At 42.2% G+C, this 22,175-nt stretch overlaps 1 protein-coding gene across 3 annotated transcripts in view; it reads right to left on the minus strand.

Annotated features, from left to right (window-relative positions):
* Positions 1-22,175, minus strand: part of LOC306938932 (oxysterol-binding protein-related protein 3-like) — a 42,459-nt gene that overhangs the window by 16,847 nt on the left and 3,437 nt on the right. Inside the window, exons 2-8 of one of the 3 annotated variants that reach the window (XM_079523310.1) lie at positions 11,310-11,409; positions 8,864-8,975; positions 7,133-7,186; positions 6,542-6,655; positions 3,387-3,539; positions 2,200-2,293; positions 785-891 (exon numbers count right to left, since the gene is read on the minus strand). In XM_079523310.1, coding sequence (XP_079379436.1) covers positions 785-891; positions 2,200-2,293; positions 3,387-3,539; positions 6,542-6,655; positions 7,133-7,186; positions 8,864-8,975; positions 11,310-11,323 — 648 coding nt within the window. In that variant the 5' untranslated portion in view covers positions 11,324-11,409. Of the gene's footprint in view, positions 1-784; positions 892-2,199; positions 2,294-3,386; positions 3,540-6,541; positions 6,656-7,132; positions 7,187-8,863; positions 8,981-11,309; positions 11,410-22,175 lie in introns of all 3 variants that reach the window. The other 2 variants (XM_079523309.1, XM_079523308.1) reach the window with 2 other exon arrangements.

The following is a 22,175-nucleotide window of genomic DNA, read 5'->3' on the forward strand; positions in this document are numbered from 1 at the left end:
GCATGCGGTTGATAAAAAACATGTCATGACAGAGGCTGTCTCTCCCCTTGAATGTGGGTGGTAAAGGCTGATTTTAGCAGTCACACCTAGTCTGAGTCAAACTAATTGGGCTCAAACCTAGGTGTGCGCACAGAGTAAATGCATCCATCCCCACCAGAGGATACGAGCGGACGGAGTGGAGTGGGAGCACAGCGGGCCGGTTTTGAATTGAGCGTGGAGCTGATTTTAAAATGGGTCAGAGCAGCTTTGGAGCGAGGACTGTCCTCCGCTCCAAGCCGATCCGGTCGGGGCTGCGGCTGCGCGCCACATGTTTGAGCATGCCCGGTCGCACGGACAGACACAGAGACACGTGTGTTTCAGATCGACACGCGGCAAAATACTATTGTTTTTAGCCTTAGCCACACCCCCAGCATGGAGAGGTTGTAGATGTGTGAGTCCGGAGAAATCAAGCAGGTTGGAATGACAACCACATTCCAATTCCTCACATTCCTGCATACGCACTCGCTCACGCCTCCCGCATGTCAAGTTGCATGATCAAGTGGGGACACTTTCACCCTTAAAGCCACACTACCAGATCCATACTACCAGAGACATTATTTTCCAGTCCAAACAGGAAAGTGGATCTAATTTCTGTATCCATCCATACTGTAGATGGACTCTTGCTAGAAACATGCCCTGGAATGTCACCCATGCATGCATCTAACTACTATGTTCAAGAATAAGAATAATTGGAAATGTGTGTGTGGATGTGTCCGTCCATGTGTGCATGTTTGTGTGTATATACCTGCAACAATGCACTGATGGCAGGGGCGGAGTATGTTCTGTGAAGCACTTCCATGCTCCTGAGCAGCAAGTTAAGTTCCAAGAGGTAAGACTCGCATTCCTCCAAGTCTGACAGACAGACAGACAGACAGACAGAGAGAAACAGAAGCTTTAGAAGCTTAAAAGAAAAGATCTAAAAATACAAACATAAATCAAACAGCATGACACTGACACAGATAAGAGACCTGCAATGCTGTGCAAGACAGACACTCCCATGAGAAAAGAATTATGTGAGCAGTCAGCAGGATGAAGTAATGAATAAAAATAGCAACTAATAATATTCATAAACAGATTTAAATAGAAAGATTCTAATAATAAAGTAATGAAACAGTGTAGGGATGAACCGATATGGAAATTCTTGGCCGAAACCGATACCAATGTTTAAAATACCAATTTAGCTGATATTGATACTGATACCGATATGATGCGAAGCCTGCGGAGCTAGTTCAGGCAGGCAACTTGTGAGCGCGCCTACCTGATCAGGTGACTATAGTCTCATGCACTCTTTACCTGATCAGATCTGACTACCTGCTCTTTCCTGGCTTCTCTCCTGCTGTGCGGTTGTGCGCCGCTGCTGCTGCTGCTGTCTCCCTGCTAACCTGCTGCTCATGAAGTTTTTGCAATTCCCACCGCCTCCCCAGCATCCACCTGTATACAGGCTCTGTTTCTAGACCCCCCCTAGATCTTATTCATTCCCTGTAATTCTACTTGGCTTATAATTTAACTAAAATGTTCATGTTACAGGGAATGAATAGGGACAGAGCCCTGACGCCAATCTATGCTTCATATATCTATGCTCAATTATGCTCAATAAATATATATTCTAAATTCACTCTAAGAGTTGTCTGACTGAAATATGTTGTTGTTGTTTTTATTTCCCCCTTTTCTGCCAGAGAAACGAATACATCTTCAATAGAGGGTATGCGCGTGACATCATCATCAAACCCGGAAGTTATGCAGGAATGCCTACTGAGTGGCAAAAAACTACTTTCTGGCCTTGACAGCCCATACATCCAAACAGAAAAGTCCTATCTGATTGCATTAAACAACATTAAACAATGTTAAACTCACTTTGCCTGTTGCTTTGCCACTCGATGTGCCATTCACTTTAAGCATGCGCATACCCTCTATACAAGAAATCTATTTTCAGAATCTACAACTTGGTAGGCTGCAGATAACCAACACACCAACATAGCCAACGCAAAATGTATGCTTATAAACAACAGATAAATATCGGCTAAAGCCATCGGTTAATGTCAGTTTTATTTGCCGATACCGATATCGACCCATAACGGCAAATATCGGCCGATACCAATATGTGGCCGCTACAATCGGTGCATCCGTAAAACAGCGGTGACAGCAGTAAGAGAGACCAACCTCTGCAGCATTTGTTCATGTCCTCTGAGGAGTGGAGCCAGGCACTGACCATAGCCTGCTGTGCTACGGACGCCTGCTTTGTGAGAGTAGCCCTCTGACAGAGAGAGAGAGACAGACAGAGAGAGAGAGAGAGAGAGAACGTGAGTGACATGCCTAAACAGAGAGACGGTGTTGATTTTGACAGCACATTTTTATTTTAGTTTTAGTCATAGTCTCTTGAATAGTTTTCATTTAGTTTTTGTCACATTTTAGTCACCTGGAATGTTTTAGTGTTAGTCTAGTTTTAGTCGACTTTTTTGTCCATTAACTCCGTCGTAATGATTGATTTGACACTTGCTGAAAATAGCGATCTGTAGATCTGCTATTTTCAGCATGCAACCAAGTGTAAAATGACTTACAGTATACTGGATCTCTTGTCCACTAGTCCCTTCCTAACATTTTAGCTTAGTTTCCATTTAGTTGTCAGTGGAAAAAAGCCAAAGGTAGTCGACGAACATTTTTTGTCATAGTATTAGTCGACGAAATCAACACTGCAGAGATTTGGTCCCTACACCAGTCACCAGATAATTTCCCTGAAAATAGCTTATAATAATAAAACGTCATTTATAAAGCGCTTTTCTAAACATGGTTACTAAGTTGGAGACGAGAGATAGCTTTCTGCTGAGCCCAGATAGCTTATCCACGACTGCAAGCTATCAGCAATTTTCGGCAACTGTACACAGATTGTATTTTCACAGAATGTTTGCATTAACGATATGCCCAAGAATAGGAATACTAGGGTTCACGTGATTAAATTATCTTCCTGGCTGCACTTTATTTGGGTTCATGTGATTAAATTATCTTCCTGGCTGCACTTTATTTGGGTTCACGTGATTAAATTATCTACCTGGCTGCACTTTATTTGAAATTCACAAGCACCTTCCAGAATGTATTATTTCCAGCACCTGTACAATAGTACAAATCCTCAGTGTCAATTTAACTCTTGATAGGGAAAAGATTTTAACCAAAGTCACTAAAGTAATTAAAGCGGGTCATGTTTGCATGTTTGGAATCAATAAATAAAAAAATCAGTATTCGGCTATTAACCTGCAGGCCACATTAAGTGAAGGTGGGGGGAAGGTTGTGGCCCCCCGGGGCCGCCAGTTGCCCATCATGCTCTAAAAAACAACCCTTGGATGCAGCATTACCTTCCACGAGGCGTCGTTGGCGGCGGGGGAGGAGGTGGTGTGTGGGTGGAACAGGTTCCTCTCCGCGGGGTCCCTGGCGATCTCATTCTGACGGAACACACGGTGATGTCGCAGCTTGGACACCCACTCGTCAAACAGCTCCACAGACTTCACCTGGCAACAACGAACAAAAGACAGATTTCGCACGGTCAGCAGCTGGGAACAGCCCATGTGTGTACGAGCAGAGAAGCAAATGTTGCCGTCTGTGTGTGTGCGCGTGTACAGTCAACCGAATTGTACGGATGTTTACTTTATTTCCTGCAGGGATTAAGAACGTCTGTGAGGTGTTGTGCATTCAGTTCCGCTGCATACCTCTGGTTAATAAAACGAGTGGTAATTTGAGTTCCTGAGGCCTTTCTGTCAGCTCAAACCAGTCTGGCCATTCTCCTCCGACCTCTGACCACAAGGCATTTTAGGCCGCAGAACTGCCACTCTGAATGACTCTAAATGTTTTCTTTTTCGGACCAGTCTCTGTCAGGGGTGAACAAAAGGTAGATCGCAATCTACCAGTAGATTACAAAGGCTGTGCAGCTAGACCACATCAAGGAAGAGAAAGAACTTCTGCAAACTAGTTTGTAGAGCTCCGAGACTTACTTTATTTAGAGGCAACAAATTGCAACGTTTCGACCTACTAGGTCTTCATCAGGCAAATATAATATAGTATTTGCCTGATGAAGACCTAGCAGGTCGAAACGTTGCAATTTGTTGCCTCTAAATAAAGTAAGTCTCGGAGCTCTACAAACATCAAGAAAGACATCAAGAAAGGCCCGTCAGCTCACTTTACGGCTACTATAATAGGCAAACCCACAATGTAATACTTTATTTTCAAGAGTGAGGCGCAAACGTCAGTAGCATTACAACGTTATATTAGAAAATAACTACCAATTAAAAAGGTTCACCTTTATTTCTCATTCCAAGTGTGTTTGTGTAGTGAATCACTATTCCAAAGCCCCCTTTAAGTACATTTTCAAAGTATTTCCCGCAATGGAATAATACGTTTTTGGGTTGGTAGATCTGTGTTGAGCTGGTCATTTTAAAAGTAGTTCTCAAGTCAAAAAAGTGTGGGCACACCTGCTCTAGCAGGGCAAATAAGCCAGACTCATATCACACTGTTGTGTTGTAGCCTGGCTAAGGCAATTTGTTTTTGCCAACGGCTGATTCACGTCTGGCTTATTAGCCATGCTACACCCATGCTCTAGGTTGTGCGTCAAAGACCCAGTAGATCAGCAGTTACAGAATTACTCAGACCAGCCCGCATTCAAAGTCACTTAAATCAGCTTTCTTCTTCACCATGTTGATCCTCAGTTTGAACTACAGATGACTGTCTCTTGCCCATGTCTACAGGCCGAATGGATTGAGTTTCTGCCATGTGAATGGGCTGATTAGACATTTGCGTTGGTGCAGTTGGACAGGCGTACCTAATGGAGTGGCTGGTGGATGTACGCACCAGCCACCGTGTTAGCTAGCAAAAATGTTAACTAACGCGAGAACAAACTATGAAAAAATGTAATGTGTTAATTAAAATTAAAACTAGGCTTGTGTGGAAAAAAACAAGCACTAAACTGAAATTTAAATATCGGCTTTAAAAGTTAGATAGAAATAGTATCATTATGTATACATTGATAGCATATTGAGCATCATTTAGTTTTTCTTTTAGTCCCCCCCCCCCCTATTGATTGATGAACTTGCACATGAACTTCGAACTCTGTTCTCTATTTAATCATATGATTTGTGTGGTCCCCACTACTTTTTATTTGTGTATTTTACTACTTTTAATGGTGCATCATCCCTCTGTTGATACTGTGTGTTCTGGTTGCACTAAACGAAATGTCATTGTATGTTTCATACAGTGACAAATAAAGATCTTATCTTATTCATGTTTTGGGGTGTTTTTTTTGTTTTTCAGATGCAGTTAATGTCCAAATCCCAGACATAACCGTAGAACACTTAATGTCCAAATCCCAGCCATAACCGTAGAACACTTAATGTCCAAATCCCAGCCATAACCATAGAACACTTAATGTCCAAATCCCAGCCATAACTGTAGAACACTTAAACCCTGTGCTTAGATGGACATGTGGTGGTTATTTCGGATTATGTGGCCAAGAAGGATGTTCCCTCTTGGTATATTTTGCAAACACATGTTTCATTCTTTTGGCTGAACTTCAATGCATGTCTGATGGTCAATGCAGCTGTTGAGAGCGAAGTTAGCAATGTCACAACAATGAATTTATTTGTATAAAACATGAATCCAAATGATTGAAATCAGATGATTGAAATCAGTCATGGTGAATGAGAACTTTAATCCATGAGTACTTAGTCGGTACCCATTGGGGTACCGAGACATGGGGCTGAGACATGGACCCTCACAGTACAATAGGGAAAACCCCTGGATGGAGTCTACACAAGAATGCTACGAATGGCACTAGGTGTCACATGGACCGATCGCAGCAGAAATATGGACCTCTATGGGGACCTACCACGGGTCAAGGACAAAGTCAGAGAGAGAAGGATGAGGCTGGCAGGGCACTGCGTCAGGCACCCAGAACTTGAGGCAAGTAAATTGACTCTATGGGAGCCAATCCAGGGCAACACCAGGAGGGGAAAGAAGCGTACCACCTATCTAGATGTGCTGTGGCACAACAGCTTGGCTGACAACACTGCAGAGCTCAAGAACCTGATGTTGGATAGGAAATTGTGGAGGGCAGCGATCCAGGAATCCTGTGTTGGTGTTGGCTAGACCTCACTCTCGCAGTAACAGAGCTAGGACACGGGGCGCCATGTATTCAGAACACATGGCGGTTCTACCCCACTGTAAATCCATAATTTAGATAGAGTTCTAGTTGGAGATGTTTAGATGATGATGCAGTTAATAGCCTATGTTGGAAATTAAGTGTGTCCTGGCCATTGAGATTGATGCCACCAGGTAACATTGCCACACGTTAGCTGTTGCTGTCCCTTGAGGGAGGGGTGGCGCAGGCCAGGGCATGGGTTTCTCAAAAACTAATACGGTAGTACTATTTGGAAAGGGACAATTTTTAAACAAAAATCACCCTGGTGCGTGCATGTGCGTGCGTGTGCTTGTGTGCGTGCGTGTGTGCGTGCGTGTGTGTTACCTTGAGGTGATAAATGTTATCTTCCGTGTCCAAATCGATGCACATGGCTTTCTTCTTGATGGACATGACTGACAGGCCGACATCAATGCAGCCATGGAGCTTTCCTTTCTTCAGCTAAGCAAACACACAGAATAGATCCCAGGTTGGACAAAGCATTCAGTGTTAACCCATTCAGGCCTGACGTCGAAATTAAAAAAAAAAAAGGTTTTCTAAATATTGACAATTTTCTGAAAAATTTGAGGCACATTTTAACAATTTTTCAAAAATAGCAGACCTACAAGTTCATAGCGCGCCACTCGGTGGCGCGCTATGAGCTTGTAGATCTGCTATTTTTCAATAGCTAAATTATAACATAATGTATGTAACCACCAAAAGGGGTTCCCGCTCAAAATGGTTTAAACACGTAGACGTAGAGGTGACTACTACTAGAAATCAAATGCAATTACTCCTTTAATAATACGTGTGTGTGTGTGTGTGTGTGTGTGTGTGTGTGTGTGTGTGTGTGTGTGTGTGTGTGTGTGTGTGTGTGTGTGTGTGTGTGTGTGTGTGTGCGTGCGTGCGTGTGTACAGTATAATTGATGGGATACCTACATCAGTCCCGCGCTTTGAATACTTCAGAATGCCTTTCTCCAGCACAAAGTATCTCTGCATGGACAGAAAGCATACAGAATTAACACTCATTAACTAATGATCCCATGGCAATGGAAATAAGCTATGTGTAATATTCTTTTGACGGCCATGTACAAATAAATGTTAATGTGTTTTTTAATGTGTAAAAAAACACCAGTCAGTCAGTCATTCATACACGACATTCTGTACTCGGTCCTCAGTAAGGCAGTGTTGATTTCGTCAACTAATGCTGTGACGAAACATGTTCGTCGACTTCACTGACGAAAACTAAATGGAAAGAAACTAAATGAAAACTAAGCTATGACGACTAAAACTGAGACTAAATATATTCGACAATTTCTCAACTAAAAACTAGACTAAAATGTTAGGAAGGGAACAGATCAACAAGCTCACAACGCGTTACAGCGCGACGCGTTGTGAGCTTGTAGATCGGATATTTTCAGCAAGTATAAAATCTGCCATTACGATGGCATCAAAGCCCGCCAAAACACATTTTATCCAACTAAATCAACTGTAGATTTAGTCAATTAAACTCGTATGATATTTAGGAAAACCATTTCCACAGACTATGACTAAAACTAAAAATTTCTGTCAAAATCAACACTGCACTATAGCTTATTTTATCTATGCAAATATGTCTAACTCCTCAATCAGAGGTAGGGTGCGTTGTCAAGTAGTAATTGGGAATTTTCCGACTTCCGACTCGAGATAATCATCGCACAATCGTCGCATTCCTGCTCTCCGGGATTTAGTACTGTCACGTACAAAATACAAGACGCAACATGTTTATTGCAGACATACATACAGTATTGCATCAATTCCACAGCTTTTGCTGTTGTGAAAGCAGGAAAACTAACACACATTTCTATTGGCTTCCATTTTGATTTCCGAGCTCCCCTTAGTATGTGAACAGGCATCCAGGGAATCACACTTTTATAATCTTGGAATCCATTCAAACATTCACTACACGGGAAAAAGATGCATTATATGAATGTCGCATCAGAGATGCTGTACAACACGATAGTTTTCATGTTTTTGATTGTTGTTTTGATGACTGAATAATTATGCAACAAAAGAAAAGACACACTATCTTCTTCACTTATATAAATATAAATATTTGGGAACCGAATGCAAAGGTTCTGCTCTTTGAAAAAAATACATATTATACTATATCGATATATATATTACATATTATATTATATCGAAAAAATGTGTTTGTGTGAGCAGTGTTGATTTTGACAGCCCATTTTGATTTTAGTTTTAGTCATAGTCTCTTGAATAATTTACATTTAGTTTTAGTCACATTTTAGTCACGTGGAATGTTGTAATGTTAGTCTGGTTTTAGTCGTCTAAATATCATAAGATTTTAGTCAACTTTAGTCGACTAAATCTACAGTTGATTTAGTCAACTAAAATGTATATTACTTTACTTCTGGATCTATTGTCCACTAGTCCCTTCCTAACATTTTAGTCTAGTTTTTATTTGTTGGCAAAATTGACAATATGTTTAGACTTAGTTTTAGTCATCATTAGTTTAGTTTTCATTTAGTTTTCCATTTAGTTTATCAGTGAAAAAAAGATAGTCGACAAACATTTTTTGTCGACGAAATCAACAGTGTGTGAGCAGATTTCTCCTTTCCTCCAGATCTCCTTTATTTCCTTGTTGAATTTGAGCTCTGGTGTGAGGCTCACCTTGTGCCATCCTTTCATAGGCCACTTCCTCCTCTTGAGCAGGAGCCCCTCCTGTTTGTCAGGCTCCTGCATGATGGCAGGGACCCCCCTGAGGCCCTCCACTATCTCCCAGCTGTCCTGGAGAGAGAGAGAGAGAGAGAGAGAGATGACTTATTGTTGTATGGGCGTAGTCATAACATTGCCCTGTCATGCCCTTCATTAATCACACATCATGTACTGCACATAATTATCTGTTTTGACTTCCTTAAGACTTTCTCATCAGCATCTAGACTAGGCAGGACAGGAATAGATTAAGTTCTACGAGCTAAACTTTTTTTTTTTTGGGTCAACTTTAATAGTGGTTTCCATTGGACTCCTTGTGCATAGAAGGAAGCATGAGGTCAGTCTGTTGCTCTCCCCAGGTTGGCAGAGGGAGTGTAGCGCCCAGGATTACATTCGATAATTGACACTGGGTTACAAAATCGTGGGAAGAAAAATGTAAAAGAAAAGAAGTTCCCACACTTTTAGAGCATATCCGTGGTCATCATCATACCTAACAATCTATGCCAATTTAACAATGGGAACATTTCTGAGGCGCACGCTGGCCTAGTGGTCCAGGCGCATGCCATAGGCTCTGGCCTGACAGCGCGTCGCGTGTTTGAGTCCCGTTCATGACGACCTTTGCTGCATGTCTCTCCCTCCCTCTTTCCTGTCATTCTTCACTTGTATCTATCAATAAAGGCAGAAAAGCCAAATCATATGTCTAATCTAAAAATCTAATTTTAATTACTTCCTTTGAACGAAAATGTGCTGCGTGATGACTTGTCGAGTCCTGCATGAATAAAAATGAATCTTGATTTCATTCACCCGATTTATTCCCGTCGCTACGTGATCTCCAAACACAGCTGGTTTTGATTATAGAACTACTCAGTTTTTCTTTTTTTTAGATTAGTTTTTTGGCTTTTCTGTTTTTATTGATAGTATCAAGTGTCCCATTATAACAAAACATACATTAACCACATCAGCCCTATATACATTTCGGCCATTTGAAAATAGCTTGTAGATCAACTACGGTATGTTCAAAAGATTGTTATATACTGTACATTTGAAAACTTGAAATGCACACAGAGTACTTTTACTTTTTGGAACTTTAACACTTTCCGTCCCATTCACGAGTTACACAAGTTAATTGATTGTAGAACAGCTTCCCTCCCAATAACGAGTTACACGAGTTACGTTTTCATTGTTTAATTCGCAAGCGGTGGCGCGCAGTGGGCGCGTTCCTCCTCCGCTCCTCGTTGTTGATCGCCACTATTTTTCAACACTACGACAAAGGATCACACCATTTTAAAGCGTATTTTCATGAAAAGGAACGATGATGTTGTCGCGGTGGTTCTTCGAAGGTTAGTGAAATCTAGGCAGTCAACGGGGCATTGCGATTAATTAATTCCGCAGTCAAACTGTTAAGTACATTTTGATACCAATACAGTACTTTGTACTTTTACTCAAGTACATTTTGAATTCCAGACATTTACTTGTAACAAAGTATTTCTATATTGCGTTATTTATACTTTTACTTAAGTATGAAATGCAGTGATGTAAATAGGTTTTCAATGTAATGGGTCGGGGGACCCAGGGGTGGTCTTTTAGATGGGTCCCAGGGACATTTTAGGAGTCCTACTTCAACAACGTTAGAGTAAAGTACTGACTGAGTACAGTATTGCATCCCAGGATCCCCAGAGGGTGACATGATTGCGTCCTATCTCAATTTAATGAGTTTAAGTAAGGATGCAGGATGCAGGCCATTTGCATCACTGAAAATGTGAGTACTGTTCCACCGGACCACCACTGGTGTTTAATAGGCTTGTCATCACCCCCCTGTCTGCCCCTCGCCTCCCACCCTCTCCACCCCCCCCCCCCCCCCCCCCCCCCCTGTGCAGTTACCATCCCATTGTGTGCTATACCAGCTGTGTCCCGTCCCTTCATCATCCACTGAGTGCCATCAGCTGTCCCTTGTTGTTTACCAGTGGTGGAAAAAGTACTCACATTTGTTACTTAAGTAAACGTATCAATACTGCAATATAGAACTACTCCGTTACCAGTGAAAGTACGGTAATCAAAATTTACTTGAGTAAAAGTACGTAAGTATTACATACGTAAAGTAAGTATTGGCAACAAAGTGTACAAAGTATAAAGTTCCTGTTTTTCTTATATATTTGTATTATGGCCGAAGATCATGGACGACACACATGGAAATCCATGAGAACACACGCTCACACGCACGCGCGCACACACACACACACACACACACACACACACACACACACACACACACACACACACACACACACACACACACACACACACACACACACACACACACACACACACACACACACACACACACACACACACACACACACACACACACACACACACACACACACACACACACACACACACAAACCTGGTTGCTGTCATGCTTAGAAGAGCCACTGCTGTCACTGTGAGTAGGTGACAGTGATGTCATCTTTCCACGGCGCTTTCAGCCACTTGCGGTCTTGTTTCTGTGGAAGCCACAACAATCAGAGGTCACAGCAGTGCCACTGGGGAGGGACATAATCATTCTCTCTGTGTGGAAGCCACAGCAACAATCATAGATCACACTAATCAGAGATCACTGGGGAAGGACATTATCTGCTGAGATGCTAAACCATTTAACCCTGGTGGCCCTCTTTTGGGCATGTCAATAAAAAGGTGAATTCTTTGTCATCTTTCTTTTCATAAGATTACATTTCAAAGATCCATTGAGCAGCTATTTTTGAACAACAAAGTATATTACACAGGCCTTAAGTGGTTAAAAAAACAGCTGTTAAAATGACTTATATATACCTAGGTGGTACAGAGAAGAAAAGCGGGGAATTCTAGTAATGACTGATGTATGACTGACATCTTCCAGGAATATACTAACTTTTTCCAGAGTTAGTATTATGTCAATAGTTGGAACAACTATCTGAGGCTCGCACCAACTCTTCTGACTAATTTTAAATCCAGACTAAAATATGTTATGCTACAGTCTGTTTTCTCCACTACTTTTGACTAAGAAACTTCACATTTAAGCCTATACCTTTTTAGAATAATTATTTTATTTTAAAAATGCCTTATATATATATTTGGATGCCGTCTTGCATGTCAACTTATGTAAATGCACCTTGAATTGCCTTTGTGTAATGTACTATACAGATATACTTGTCTTGACGTGACAATTTGGTCACAGCCAATGTTGACGACATACACATGACGAGAGTCACGAGACTGAATGATTAATAGGAAACCGAGCAACAACATTTTATCTCCAGACTCCAACTCATCAGTTCGGTGGACTCGTATACACAGTCACACAGAGTTCAGAGTTCAGAGTTCAACTTCCACTATACTGTGTACATCAGTGTTTTGATTTTAGTTTTAGTCATTAGTCTCTTGAATAGTTTTCATTTAGTTTCAGTCACATTTTACTAGTCACCTGGAATGTCTTAGTGTTAGTCTAGTTTCAGTCGACTAAATCATAAGATTTTAGTCGACTAATCTACAGTTCATTTAGTCGACTAAAATGCATTTTGGAAGGCCTTGATGCCATCGTAATGACAGTTTTTACACTTGCTGAAAATAGCCGATCTACAAGCTCACAATGCGTCGCGCTGCGACGCGTTACTTGTGAGCTTGTACATCTGCTATTTTCAGCATGCAGCCAAGTGTAAAATGACTTATACTGGATCTCTTCTCTACTGGGTCCCTTCCTAACATTTTAGTCTAGTTTGTATTTGTTGACGAAAATGTCAGTATATTTAGTTACTTAGTTTTAGTCATCATAGCTTAGTTTTCGTCATTCACAAAAGCATGGACAAACTGAATGTGGTGTACCAACACCACACACACACACACACACACACACACACACACACACACACACACACACACACACACACACACACACACACACACACACACACACACACACACACACACACACACACACACACACACACACACACACACACACACACACAGCAAGAGTGTGGAGAGGACATTGCTTTTCCTTCTAAAGCGCTACTATATGTTGCATATCAGCGGCCACTTCAGTTTGGACACATGCAAATAACATGGCAGCCAAAGGCTTTGCCTTCGTTACCCAAGATTCTTTGAGTCCCTGAGTGACGTGAGACTCTTTTGCTTGAGTGTTTTGCCTGAATGGGAGTGGATTTGCAGGACCTATAGCAGTGAATAACTCAAACAGAACTCGAACCTGAACTCGAAGCTGTTGAATGAATTACAACAGCTAACACCAGGTCAGGTACTGTATATGGTGCACACAAAATGAAGTGGAAACTGAGCTACTATTTCCTAACCATCTGTCCACTACACCAAGACATCAGAGACACATAAATCCCACAGATTACAATCACCCACAGAGATTTTGAAAACATGGCTATATCTGCTGGGCGAAGTACAACAATGTGCAAACACAGCAGCAAGATTCATGAGCTGCTGTGTTGTGTGGAACACAACCACCGTAAAGACTAATCATAGTGTGTGCACTATCTGCATCGAGTGATCTTGGTACATAGACATTGATTTATTGGAGATTCTGACTTTCAATTGTATGTACATTTTGTTTTGATTGCTTTGGCAGTGTAAATGTATGTTTACTCATGCCAATAAAGCCCTTTGAATTGAGAATTGAATTGCATCTATGGTCACATCATGGACGGGGACCTACCACGGGTCACAGACCCCAGAGAGAAGGATGAGGCTGCCAGGTCACTGACTGCAGCAGGAACCCAGAACTAGTGGCAAATTCACACCATGTGGGACCCAGGAAAGGCAAGAAGGTGGTCCTTTTATAGGCCAGTCAATCTAAGCTAATGAAGGGGGGTGACCCAAAATAAATTGCAATAGTAATCCTTTAAGGTTTTTTGGGCTCCTCCTAAATTCGGCCATAGCCACTTGCCCAAATGTGATGACCTCATCCTATTTTGTGAAGACGGCTATGGCCGTTTCTAACCGAAGGAGTGTTTTTGGATGCAATTGATACAGAATCATACCTAGTTTGACATGTCACATGCTACTTAAAGGAGCATTCAGTCAGTGATTTGGGTGAAAAAAACAGTCCGCCCCGGTAACAAGATGTACACATGCTCTAGTCTGCAGTGAGGGAACGCGCAACAGGCCAACAGCGCACACACCAAGGCCCACCTCTGCTCAATCATGATTGCAGGAAGGCCCCTCTCCATCCTGATTGGATGAAGGATGGTAACCTGACTCCGCCAGATTGTGTCAGTATTGAGTTCATAAGTTCCCTCCTCCTGCCTGCATCTGGTCTCTCTCAAGCAGAAACCATGAACCCGAAGCAGCGGGACAAAAAGCCAAAATCCATAATAATCTGGAGTTGTAGTCCTGTTAGGTTGTGTTTACATTAGAGTTGTAGTCCTGTTAGGTTGTGTTTACATTTGCGCTGTGGCACAGCTACAATACGTCACCAGTCTCGTGTTGATCCCGATGCGGCCACATACGGACGCATATCGCTCCGATCAATATTGATCAGAGTGCATCGTCTCTGCCCGAGAGAGGCCAGATGGGAGCAGGAGGAGGAACTCACTGCTACCGCCGTATGGCGGTGTCAGATGGCGCCCTTTAGCCAAAAACGAAACCTAAGCTTGTTTGACCTCAGGGGTGAACTGGGGACAGGGAGGAACTCCTTATATTGTCACACTCGATAGTAGGGAGGATTATCACAAAAAAGAAAAAGAAAAGTGATATTTGAATTAAGGGAAATCAAGCATAATTCAAATTTGAAATTATTCTTATATTGCCTCGTGGCATCACGTCTCCATATATGGTCACGCCTCGTGACACCATGAAGACCCTTAGATCTCCATATATGGTGCCTCATGACAGAACACTCCACCATATATGGCCATTTCCATATATGAAGATCACGACACTGACCTCATCTAACCCTGGATAACCATACATGGAGAAGACTGGATCATCACATAGATCTGCATATATGGAGCCGGCCAGCAACTCTACATCTGACCTCAAACCCTTAGATCTCCATATATGGAGCTGACCTGTTCTGACATTCCATATGTTGATCTGACCTCATCAAACCCTGTACACTCAAGACACGCTCCATATATATGGCCAGTACAGAATTCATTCCATATGTTGATCTGACCCCCCAAGCCCCCATGCCAAAGCGCCAGCGCTCGCCCAGCAGTCTGCCGTCTGCCGTCACCCAGGCAGATGTGTGCACGCGACCTTGCCGCTTCTCGCCCTCAGGGCGTCTTACTGGTACTATAACAAAAAAGGTTCGTCGACTACCTTTTTTTTTGAGTGGTGCAAACCACTCAAACAACTGGCTTTGTACCCGTGTACCCGTGTTTGTTTGTTCGTACCAAAAAAACGAGCATGGTTACTATGGTCACTGACATTACGTCAGACCACAGCTGATCAGGCTATATAAGACCTTGCACCACTCAGTTCACACGGGTGTGATTTTTTCACTGACGAAAACTAAATGGAAACTAATTGAAAACTAAATATATTGACCATTTCGTCAACAAATAAAAACTAGACTAAAATGTTAGGAAGGGACTAGTGGACAAGAGATCCAGTATAAGTCATTTTACACAAGGGTTGCATGCTGAAAATCTATTTAAAATAGCAGATCGGCTATTTTTACAACGTCATCACAACAGCATCAAGGCCCACCAAAATACATTTTAGTCGACTAAATAAACTGTAGATTTAGTCGACTAAAATCTTATGATATTTCGTCGACTAAAACTAGACTAACACTAAAACATTCCAGGTGATTGAAATGCGACTAAAACTAAATGAAAACTATTCAAGAGACTACGACTTAAACTAAAATCAATATTTGCTGCCAAGATCAACACTCCGTTACAGAGTCCGACGCCTTCATACCTGAACAGCGAGCTTCATCTTCACACCCTTCTCCTGTGATGTAACATACAGTACATTCCTATCTCGCCAAATGACATGTTCCTGTGTGTGTGTGTGTGTGTGTGTGTGTGTGTGTGTGTGTGTGTGTGTGTGTGTGTGTGCCTGCGCGCGAGCTCATGGTATGCATTGTATGTCTAGTCTGAATGTGTTTTAGAGCCACTCCCTTCAGTGAGGTGCACAACTGCACACTTTCCTGACCGGTGGGATAACACAAAGAGTGCATGCCCATGGGATTTCCATTCGTGCATGCATGCAAATGTGTGCGTGCGCGCATGCGTCTGTGTATGTGCCTGCCTGTGTATTCTGTAGTTCCCCAAGGCCTCTCCTAAAATCCGCTCTGTGCAGCCCAGGACATGAGTCATCAGCAGGAAAGAATGCGAGCCATTCCTCGATACACGCAAACCAACATACTTAAAGCTACCAGCAGACCAACAACACACGACACGCTGTGCAGTCAAAATATAGTGCCATGAACACTAAAAGAAGCAAGACTTGGTTGGTTTGAGAGACAGAGTAATTTCACTGAGTTCATCCAGTGACAGGCTACAGGTTTATTTAAGCACCCAGAGCTTTTCCAATCTATGGAGTAACACATACTGTAAAATAGCAGTAGTTCATGTATGAACTACTGCATGCAGAAATGCTTTATTCCATGCATCAATAATACCTCATTTAAAATCAGGAATTGACATGAGTTCACAGTCACACACAGTGCCTCATTCATGCCCTCATGTATGAATAATTTAAACATTAACTAAGGCAAGTAGTATCCTACATCATGAATGATGACTTGTTAAACATCATTTTTCTTCTTCTTAGTAGTTCACAACTAAATGGAATCCAACCCGCCACAGCACTGAGCACATGTATTGCATCGTAAATAATCGCCACTGATTAAGCATCGTCCATTCATGAGTTCATCATGTTTGTGGCCCAAATGCCACAGACATGTAACTTAATCATGGTGAATTGTTATTCTGTATTAAATAATAAAACCACATGAAGTTCATGTGGTTAATTACTTAATCATTAACATAAGAACTGTACTACCATCCCTATTCTGGGAATGTCATAAGTGAACATTAGGCAAGCTCACAACACATCATGCGACGCATGTGAGTTTGTAAATCGGCTATTTTTGGCAAAGAGATTTGGTGTAGTAGAGCGAAAATAGAGGGAGTATAGACCCATGGGAGACCCCAATGAAGTACTTTATTGTTGAGCATCAATTTGAAACAATTAAACAGACATTAGTCTAATAGTCTTGAAGGAAGAAGTGTGTGTGTGTGTGTGTGTGTGTGTGTGTGTGTGTGTGTGTGTGTGTGTGTGTGTGTGTGTGTGTGTGTGTGTGTGTGTGTGTGTGTGTGTGTGTGTGTGTGTTTCATTTCTTGCCCTTGAAAGAAACGTTATTGTTGATCAATTTGGAACAATTAAACACATATTAGTCTTGGGTTCCATAAGCTATATAGAGACATATTTTTCCTTTTTATCCACATATATGCACATATATGAACCTGAATATGGCTTATATATGCAGCATAGGCTATATTCTGCATATACTTCAAACTTGCCATATATTGGCATATTATGTTAATATATTTAAAATAAAACCATAGCACCACCATTAGACTTTTCATGTCGCGCACCTCCTAGAAGGCACTCGCGCACCACAAGGGGTGCACGCACCACAGTTTGGGAACCACTGATGTAGGCTATTTACCTTCGTTAATGCTTTACTTAATGTGTTTGTTCATGAAGAGGTTCATGAATGAAACACTATGAACTCATGTAAATTCATGATTATCCCTCTGTAATAATGCATGGATAAATGAATTTCCATGCATGAATTCTTACATGAACTAGTACAATCTTATGTAGAGAATTCTTAACACGCAGCGGTAACTACTGTTGTCTATCATTTCTCCTGTACAAAACTAGGACATTTTGGGATTTAAAAAAAATCTCTTTTGTCCAAGGACAGGCACAGTGCCCAGATTTGGTATTCATTACTCATAACCCAATACAGTACTTGACAAAAGTATAACAAGGCGCTATACAAAACAGCAACGTCCATAGGCCACTATCGCACCAAAAGCAATTGTGCATTCATTTCTACCTTGAAAACACTCTGTTAAAGCACATAGCAATGAAAGTTAAAAACTTCCAGCAGTGATTTACAGCCAAGCCATAGCTGTAAACTTCTTCTACTGTAAATACTGATGGGGAGGGAGGGGGGGGGGGGACACCAAACAAGCCCCACTTTACATAACACCCTGGCTTCCACGCCTATAGACTCACCGTCACCTCTCCTGTCACTGTTACACAAGTCGACAGCAAAGGTTTTCCAATGAAACACTTCCCTGCGGCAAGACATCACCACCACTTAAAGCACACATCGTTTCAGAGAAAGACTCTATTCTCTCCTTTAGTTGTGCCCCAAACAACCTCATTATCTGAAACTTTGTCCCTTTTGTGGATTGAAAGCTGGAGTGAGGCTGAGCGCAGGCTAGAATCATGCAGCAGCGGTAGTACTATATCTTTTCTTGAACTTAAAATGTCACTAGTCTAGGCGATAAAACGCCTCGCAGAGTGCCCTACTTACCTCAAGTGCATGCAGATTTGCAGAGTGTGTACTGTGGTGTTGTGTACACTAGTTGCCCGCGACTGCACTGTAAGACTAGAAGCACTAGAGTTTTGTCTTCGCTCTTACGTAATGGGAGTCAATCATTAATGGCACTACACCTTGTAAATGACCTGTTAAGGAGATGGAAAGGCGGTCATTGGTGTCACAGAGGGTCAACGGCTCAGATTCACGAGGCCTAAATGAGCCGGGAAATAAAGAAAAGTTAAACGCTGATGGCAATAAGGAGATTTTATGAGGTCACGCAGATCTGGCTACTTTATGATTGTTCTTTTTAAGTGCTGAGTCGGTGCTCTGGGGCTTATAGGCATTGTGCAGTGCAGCCATCTCTGGAATGCCTTTCAAGGAACCATAACCATTATTACATAATCGCCTAATCACAGTTCATTTGAGATAATCCCGATATTTTTTTTCCATGTTGACAAATGTTCACACATTTTCAAACATTTTCCCAACGATAGCAGAAACAGCACATCTACAACAAGCTCACAAAGCCAAAACTGATATCGCCAAAAGTGTAATGGGCGACATCATGGACAGAATGGAAACAAGCCCCCAGAGCTTTTTGTATAATTATCCATTCCTTTTAGCATAGTTTTTTAAACTGCTTTATAAACATGCTAATAAATTATTCAATCCATCAATCAATACATTGGCCAAACCGATATACCGGTCGGGCTCTATACTCTTAACAGTCTCAAAACATGTCTTGTACCATCAGTTCTCATCATCAATCTATCCTTCCTTTTTGAACCATGGACCTGCTAATCTCTCAGTTCTCCACCCTCTCCCTCTAACCGTTTGTTTCGGTTTTGAGCGGTGCCAACTGCTCCCATTAAGTGACCGAGTGTGTATCTCTGTCTGAGTACGACCCATTAACCCCTGCAGCTGGGCCATTACACTGAGCAGTCAACTGATTGGGGTCGCATTCGGGTCACACACACACACACACACACACACACACACACACACACACACACACACACACACACACACACACACACACACACACACACACACACACACACACACACACACACACACACACACACACACACACACACACACACACACACACACACACACACACACACACACACACACACACACACACACACACAGCAGCTGAGGTTTCATCTAAAAAAGGTTGCTTTTTTTATCACTTAAATCACTTTTATCACAATTATTCTTGAGAGCAGCTGTTAAAATGGGTCATATTGAACGGTCAATTGTGGCGAATGGAAAAACTCGGACAACAGGCAAGCAAATGGCCCGACAGGAAAAGGAATTATTTACATAATGTCAGATAAGGCAGCTAGAAATGCTTTATTGGTACTAGTCATGTGAATGTTACACACGTGGTGACACACTCAAAGTTGAGCATAATATCTTTAGCTATTAGCCCTGCACTTAAACTGGACACAGATTTAGGGAAAATGCTTTGGGGGGGGCAGAACACATCCATCAAAGCTGTGTTCAGACACAAGTCAGGTGTCAGAAACAAGGCAAGTGTCTTGAATGCAGCCCTAAGGGCATATGTTGACCCCGCCCGCTCACCTCCGCCCTACCATAGAAGACATACAGTATATAAAGGCTAGATGGCTCAAGGCGGTCTCTGACATAGTTCACCCAGCGGCCACCTTGCTGAGGGGCTACAGTTTTGGTTTATTACAAACATTGTCAATGTGGTTGGCTTATAATTCAGGATGCGTATCTGCTTAATGTTGTTTTTTATATGAACGTCGTATAAAAGCATATAAGTATGCGGACGTCTCTGACGTTTATAACAAACCGTTGAAAATTGAGAAAAATGCAAAAGTTATGGTTATTTAAAAAGTACAAGCCCCATAGACACAATGTTATGCTGCCCCTCGGTAACATGGACGCCACATAGCAACGTCGCTCTCTAGAGCGGGTGAGCCATATATATATATATATATATATATATATATATATATATATATATATATATATATATATGCGCCCCACCCCCTCCTGGTGCTGTGGCCATCTTGGATCCTAAACACAATATAAACTAGAAAAAGTACCCTTCCGGGCACATGTCTCCACCAGGAGGATAGGAGTGTGTGTGATGTTTGGCAAAATGTTTAGGAGGATGTTTATTTGTATTTGTTTTTGCAACAATTTTCTTCATTTTGTTGAGGAAATGCAGAGCCAGATCACTCATAGCATCTCTGAGGATAGAATTCTGGATGAGCAGGACATGTGCACTGAGCATTTTGTACAAAACGGGCCACTCCTGAAAGCAATCTTAGCCAATCGGTGTACAATCTGAGAAATCCAACAGACTCGTCTTGATCACATGACTACAGAGATCATGTGTACCGATTGCTATTTCTTCATACGCCTTTGATGGCAATTGGATGATTTGAGGCATTTTGTTCCAAAAATGTGTTTTGCAAAAATCAACCTGTTGGTGGCGCTATAACAGGCCAATGTGAAAAGGGTGGGATATATTCCTCAGCCTAGTAAGAAAATGTGTGAAAGATTTCACGTAAATTGCATGCTGCGTTCATGATTTGAGGCTTTTGTTCAAAACGGGGCAATCTTGCAAACTGTGAAAGCCAATTATAGCCAATTAGGATGGAATATGAAATATGGGACAGATCCAACTTGAGCACATGACCATAGAGATACTGTGTAACGATTTGTGAGATTTTTGGACAGAATCTGGAGGAGTAATATCAAAAAATGTGTTTTACAAAAGTCGGCCTCCTGGTGGCGCTATAAAAGGCAGATGCGGAAAATGCAGGTCAAAGGTTTGTCCTTGGCCTCTAGGGAGTGTGCATGCAACGTTTCACGCAGATCGGTGCAGTTTTAGGTAAAACATTTGAAAAGCTGCCTCATGGTGGCGCTATAACAGGCCGTTCTGGAAAATGTGGGGCAGAGGTTCATCGTTGGCATCCAGGGAGTGTGTGTGCAAAGTTTGGCATCGACCGGGTTAACGGTGCCGGAGATTAGCTGGTAACGGACGGACGGACGGAAGGACGGACGGACACACGGACACACGGACGGAGTGCAAAACATACTCTCTCCCCATGCCTTCGGCCTGGTGGAGACAACAATGGGAGAGGGGCGGGGCTGAGAAAGGCCCTTATTCCGTTCTATCAGGGTGACCTATCTGGAAAAAACTAGACATACAGGTGAATGTTCACCTAGGCCCCCGAATAGGGAAGCTAGGGTTCGTGTAATCTCTCAGCAGCAGCACCACTGCCCTAAACACGTAGTGTTGTTGTTAGTGGCAATAAATACAGAAGCACCCGAGAGGAAGTGGACTATGAAAGGGGAGGAGCCAAAAACAAAGCCGGGAACCGAATGGGTTCCCAGATTGGGGTGATTCAAATTGGAGGATTTTGACTGTGTGTACTTGTCCCAGCATAAAGCCAAGCACTCTGCCTCAGACCCCCCCCACACACAGCTGCGGCTGTCAAATCGCCTGTATCCTTATCCTACTCTAAGCCTGAGATTGATCACTTACATGCCTCTCTCTCTCTCTCTCTCTCACTCTCTCCTCGGAGAAAAACGAACACTTGGAAATGCTTATGTTGTCTCAGAAATGTCTGGTCTTGACATGACATTAGAAATACATTAACAGCATTTAGTTTAACACAGTTGAGCCGAGTGAAAATACTAGAATAGTCA

This window comes from Electrona antarctica (assembly GCF_951216825.1).
Source record: "Electrona antarctica genome assembly, chromosome: 15".
In the NCBI taxonomy this organism is placed as follows: domain Eukaryota; kingdom Metazoa; phylum Chordata; class Actinopteri; order Myctophiformes; family Myctophidae; genus Electrona; species Electrona antarctica.